A 6,419-nucleotide genomic window follows, 5' to 3' on the forward strand; every position below is an offset into this window, starting at 1 on the left:
TCACATCCGTCATTAATGAAAAGTAACGTTCAATTAATGAAGTAACTCCCAGCTACATGAGTAATTACTACTCAACTAAATTGGTTACCTTTGGACTAAATCCCTACCTCGAGCTCCGCAATCGGTCAAAAGTAACCTCTTCCCAATACACTTTGGAAACATAAATATTCTCTTCTCTAATAAGACAAAACTGATCTTCAATGTTAATATTTTCCCTCCAAAGCCGGATCTATATAAGGAGCTATCCTCTAATCAACTTAACACATCTCAAAACAAAATACTCTTAAACTCTCTCTCTCTCTTAGCAAAGTTTGAATCATGCCGAGCCAAACCCTACCAAACTTCCTAAGCATTGATTTTGACTCATGCCTGAAGATTAGTGATCAAGAAACAAAGGAGATGTTGTTTGAATCCCTCATTAACACCAGACTTCGCACCTTTCTCGAAGAATCTGGTCCTATACTCCTTGAGGATGTCAAAACTTTCTTCAGAAGTGCTTGTATAAGAGGAAACTACATTGTTTCCACGGTGAGAGATCACACCTTCTGGCTGGATGAAGCCGAATTTGCTCAAATGTTCAACCTGCCCACCGAAGGGTTTTCGGACTTCCCGCCCCGGGAAGGCAGCGCCGCGGTATCTTATACTTGGTTGTTCTCAAGAACCGGCGTGCCTGTGGAGAACAACGGGCCAAAGACCTGTCTTCGCTTTCACATCCAACTTCTCCTTGAAATTGTCCATCGCTCCTTAATCTGTCAATCCCCCAACCAGCGCTACTCCAAAAAGGTGTACAACATGATGACCTACATCATGAGTTATGCTCCCATAAATTGGTCATCGGTCATATTCGACAACTAAAAAACCATGGTGTTGACCAAAAGAGGTCTCGGCTATGCCCCTCATATCAGTCGACTCATTCTCAAGTACCGTCCAGAATTTGGACCAGGTACACCGGCATCTCTTTCAAACATTCTTGATGTGGATGAGGTGGAGGACAAGTTCTCTAGGATGATTATTGCTTAAGTTGTGTTGTCATCTCTTTTGTACTCCTTTCCTTTTATATTTTCAAACCGATTCATATATCGGTTTTCTATCTTGTACCTTTATTCAATGAAAATTCATTTCAGTTTCATAACCGGGTCAAAAATTGCAAAAACTCAGATCACTCATCTAACTAAACCGGTTAAAATCGATAAACAAATTCGTATTCGTTGAACTATCCGGTCAAAGTCAAAACACCGCATCATCGCGGTCAACAATCACTTCATAAAACGGTTTCAAAAAGGGGCTGCTTAATCAAAACCGAAATTAAAAGACCGCTTAAAATCTTTGGAGGGAAATTTCCCGCCCAAAAACTCCCGCTCAAAGATCCCGCCCTTGGATTCCCGCTCTAATTTACCGCCCTTTTGTTTACCGCCCTTTTGTTTACCGCCCTTTGCCGCCCCTTGGTTTGCCGCCCAAATCACTTGGAGGGAAAATTCCCTCCCAAAGGTGATGGGACGGTTTGCGACGGTTGGGCTTCCAAACCGCACCTATAAAAAGGGACCTTGGCCATTTCATTTCACTCTTACGCGAAACAGCTTTCTCTCTCTAGCTCTCAAACTCTCTCAAAGCGGTTTTTCTCTTGCTCTCTCGGTTCAATCATCAACAATGGGTCGTGATTCCGCGTTGTTCAAACATATCATCCAGGTGGACTTTGAGGAAATCAGACAAAACGGTTCGGCTCCGGCAAAGGAAGTTCTATCCCGGATTTCCGAGGCCGGTCTCGAATATTTCTTAGGTGGTCCTTTTGTGCTATACAAGGAAGCGGTTGAATAATTCTTTAAAACCGCAACTCTATCTAGCAGTAAAATAACCGCAACCGTTGGCGGCAAACAGTTCGACATAACCGAAGAGTCGGTTGCGGAAATCCTACGCCTTCCAACAGATGGACGCAACGCTTCGATGGATCTAGATCGAAAAAACATTCGAGGCAGCTTGCCAGATTCTCTCGGCAACCGCGGCTCCTGTAGAAGTTTCCGGTAAGAAGTCATCACTGCGACTAGAATACATACCGCTTTGTGACATCTTCACCAAGTCGGTTCATGCGAGAGGTGGAAATTACGATAACCTCACCAAGGCAAAAATCGAGATGATTACCGGTCTACTAAACGGCATAAATGTTAACTGGGCAAAGGAGATTTTCAACAATTTAAAGGACATGGTGAAACCGGATTCCACCCGATCATGGGGATACGCCATCCCACTAGGAAAGATCATGCTCCACAACAACATCAACACCGGTCCGGATGTTATTCTTTCTTCAAGCAAGATCATAAGGTCTCGCCAATTCTTAGAAAAGAAGAAGCCGGCCCCCGGTTCTACAGGTGGCGGAAGGAAGAAGTCTACCGCTAAGAAACCGGCTCCGGTAAAGGGCAGGTCCGGAAGCAAGAAGGACAAACAACGGATGGAATCTACGGAACCGCCCTCTGAAATGCGAGATGAGGACGATTCGGCCTCCAGCTCAGACCGAACTGCCTCACATAATACCGAAGAAAATGAGTCCGGTAAAGAAAAGGGACCGATTGAACAGGAACAATCGGCCAGTATTGAAACCGGTGCAGACGACCATGGAGAGGAAGACATTCCCGAAACCAACGACCAGGAGGTGGCCGAGAATATTGTGCGCAGAATCATGGAGGAAATTGATCTGCAAGCTCACAAGGCAGCCGAAGTATACAGTGAGTGGTTCCGGATCCGGTGCAACAAATTCTTCAAACATGTGTTACCGAACCTAACCACTGGACAAAGATTCGAAAGGATTTTGGAGATAGAGGAAGACGTCATCGGCCTCACAAATGCTACGGATCCCAACAAAGCAATGGACCGACACGCAATAGTAGAACCGCGTGCTCGGCTACAAAAGCTAACCGAACATATGCGAAAGCTTACAGAAAGGTACAGTCCGGGAACACCGAAGTCTCAACTTCAACTCTTGGTGTTGGATATCCTTGCGGTCAAGAAAGGAGAATTTATCGACGAAGTAGCGCGGCTTGAAGCGGTGCGCGAACAGCAAAATATAACGCACTCTCCGCGTCATGAGGATGTTGACAGTCAGAACCCAGGTGATAAGTCTCCTCTAGCGGATCAGGCCATAAATAAAACCGACGACAGGTTAGAGCCTCTTTTCACCGACAATCTTGAATCTGATCAAGTCCGGGATTCAGAACCGCCCGTCACAGAAGAAAAATTCAAGTCTCTCATTCAAGAGTTTGTCAACACCGCGGTTAAGCCGTGGAAGAAGAAAATTAAGAAAGTCGTGGTTCAAACAATTAAGATGGCCGAGACAACAAGGGATGATCTTGTGAAGGCAAACGACTGGATCACAAAGGTCGAAGTCAACTACCGTGACGACTCTGTTTTGTACGACGCTCATCTTAAGCGAACCGTAGCCTTGGAAGATACGACCTCAAAGCTGGTGGATGACTTGGAACGGTTTCAAGGGAAAACCGAGCAACGGCTTACAAAGGTCGATGAGGACCTGGGGCGGTCAAGCACCGAAGCCGGTTCCACACTTGACATGGTCACAAGCCTCGAAGAAAAGAATGCAAGTCTTGCGGAGCGAAACGACAAAATTGAAGCTGACCTCAAGGCAGTCACCGAACAGGTGAATGAACTGATAAATGCCAAGCTTGCTGTCGATAAAGCGGTTGAGGAGGCGAACGCTCAGGCGGCGAAAGAACTTCAAGATGCGTTGGACGAAGAAACGCGGAAAACGAAGGAAGCACCGCGATTGTGTGATGCGAATTTGGCCAAACGCGCACGAAATCCAAGGCGGCTCCCTCCTCTTCGGTTCCGGCAACACGAAAGAGGAAAGTTTCTGCAATGAAGGCTCAAGTCGCCGAAATGCTGGACAGAATCAACGAAACAGCTGTTGAAGAGAATGACTTCGAGGAGGATCTCGAGCCGCGACTTACAAGACAGCGAGTTCTCAATGCAGTTTCAGTCAGCACGGTCGCTCCACCGTTCTCTCCTCACCAGGACACCACGGGAGCAGGAGGTTCCTCTTCAAGGCCGGCTCAACCGGCTAGGGGACAACCAACAGATGACCTGATGAAAGACTTTCTGTCATCCACATTGAACTAGGGGCTTTCTTTTCTACCTTATGTTTATTTCGGTCTTTACATATATAATATTTTTGCCCTTTTGCGGTTATCTTTACTTATATATATAGCTATTTTTGGAAAACCGGCCTATATTTGCATTCCGACTAGATTTTGAATATTTTAAATAAAATAATCAAAAAGGGAGAAATTGATAAGATAAAAGATAGAATTTTTCAAAATTTTTCTCAAACTTTTCCAAAATTTTTCGAAAAATCCTCCCAAGTCAGTCTCCAAAAATCCGGCCAAATAAAACTCACAAAACCGGCCTACATTTGCAATCTTACATGATTTTGATAATTTTAAATAAAATAATCAAAAAGGGAGAAATTGTTAGATAAAATTAGACCGGTTAATAGAACTTAACACAAATACACTTCCTATGCAGGAACAAACAAAGAACTGGACCGGTCAAACCAATGAACCGGTTAAGGAGCTCAACCGGTCAAACACCTAAACTGACCAGAAACATGACCGCACAAAGAAGGCAAGATCGGCCAAAACTAAAGGCCGGAAGCACCAGACAGCCGGTCATTTAGAAGCCAAAGGAATAACCGGAAGCCATCCGGTTAAGACAAATAACCGACCAGCATAAGAAGATACTTCGGGTATCTATTGAGAATGATACCAAAGGAACAGACTGAACATTTCCATACCCATACAAGTCTGAGGAAAGTCTGCAGGCTGCAGAAAACCGTCCTACAAGATCTTTCCACTTCAGGATAAATCAGAAAGGCAATCTTCCAAGTATAGACAACTGTCTAACCGATAGTTACCACATTGAGTAAAAGACAAACCTAGCCGGTTTGACCTACATATTAGAAGAACAGACCGCCAGGTCTGAAAAGTTGACCACCAGGTCTGAATCACTGAACCTCTGCTCAACCAATCAAATTCAAGGAAATGAAATGTGACCGTTGGCACATTTCACCTATAAAAGGAGCAGCTGAAGAGGAGTAAATGTGGGACATAGTGGACAATTAATTTACAAGTGATAAGATTGTGTTCTATCTCTAGAAAGCTTAAGTGCTAAGTTGAAGTGTGTATTTACAATTTCGGTTAAAATTGTACGGGTGTTATCGAGCAGGAGATAAGTCTCGATCGGATTGTGTTTGTATTCCTTAGTGAATATCCTTCTCGCTGTTTCGAGAGGAAGGGGTGACGTAGGAGTTTTATCTCTGAACATCCATAAAAACCTGTCTTGTTATTTACTTTCTGTCGGTTCTACATTCTAACCGACCTGTACTAACTCATTTACACCGCTATAATCGACTCTACATTACCTAAACCGAATCACCAAGATCCAAAAACCGACCTAGTAACTTCTAAACTTGTCTTATCCAAAACCGGTCCTCCCTATCTCGTGAGTGTGCTGCTTCAACCTGAAAGAAACCTCTTCCGCGCTTGAACCTGGTTCAAGGGTTTGTGACAGTTTGTGTAGTATTGAAACCCCGGTGTTAATCTCTAACCGGATTAATCACCACCCTTTGAGTGAGACGCGTTAACCGGCCCAACCCCGGTCCTCCAGCCACGACCTAGATCCTAACAATATCTCTGCACCAGAATTTACAAACGAGGAGTTAACTAATGCACTCAATGAAATGGCCATTGAGTACAAGAAGTTAGCTGACTCTTTTTATGAAATGAAAGTTAAATATTAATCAACTGTTCTTTCTCCAAACCAAGAATCTGAACCAAACGTTTTTTATGAAAACTCAACAGAGATCTAATCTGTGAATGAGATGCTCAAAGAACAGGTTCAAACTCTTTCATCTGAAAACAAGAGACTAAACTATATTGTCAGTGCATGGACAAGATCAGGAGATGCTGTCAAATATCAGATCAGCATGTTGAAACCTGCTAGATCTAGATCCGGTTTGGGATATAACAGCAATGACCCTAATCTGTCATGCAAAAAGTCAAACTCTCCAACTGATAAGTTTAAGCCTATAAACTTTGTCAAAAGGAGTATGACTGACATTGAATCTGATCCTATTCATGAAGAAGTTGCTTTCAAAAATGAAATAGTTTATGTTCCACCGACTGTTTGCTGGTTTAAGAATAAGCTAGAAAAGGCTAATAAGTCTGGTAATTTAAAACCTGACTCTAAGTCAAGGAGTTTTAAAAGAAAACCTTCTTCAAAAATTAAAGGATCAGTGGCTAGCAGAAAGTCGTCTGCTAAGTCAAAAACATACGCATTAATTACAACTCAAAATGGGAAGTCCATCAGAATAACTCAAATATGGATTCCTAAGGGACTGATTGACCGAGGACCCAATT

General features: G+C 43.5%; 1 protein-coding gene across 1 annotated transcript; it reads left to right on the forward strand.

The window, feature by feature from the left end:
• Positions 1-2,254: 2,254 nt before the first annotated feature.
• On the forward strand, positions 2,255-3,865 carry LOC124935045 (uncharacterized abhydrolase domain-containing protein DDB_G0269086-like). Its single transcript, XM_047475512.1, has 2 exons — positions 2,255-2,717; positions 2,931-3,865. Exons 1-2 carry the CDS (start codon positions 2,255-2,257, stop codon positions 3,863-3,865), a joined length of 1,398 nt encoding a protein of 465 aa, XP_047331468.1.
• The last annotated feature ends 2,554 nt before the right edge of the window (positions 3,866-6,419 follow it).

The sequence above is a fragment of the Impatiens glandulifera genome, chromosome 4 (assembly GCF_907164915.1).
Source record: "Impatiens glandulifera chromosome 4, dImpGla2.1, whole genome shotgun sequence".
NCBI classification, from domain to species: domain Eukaryota; kingdom Viridiplantae; phylum Streptophyta; class Magnoliopsida; order Ericales; family Balsaminaceae; genus Impatiens; species Impatiens glandulifera.

Coding starts and splice junctions, on each gene's coding strand:
- LOC124935045 (XM_047475512.1), top strand. CDS start 2,255: ATGCTCCACAACAACATCAACACCGGTCCGGATGTTATTCTTTCTTCA. Junction 2,718..2,930: donor CAAGGCAGCCGAAGTATACA/GTGAGTGGTTCC, acceptor GAAAGCTTACAG/AAAGGTACAGTCCGGGAACA.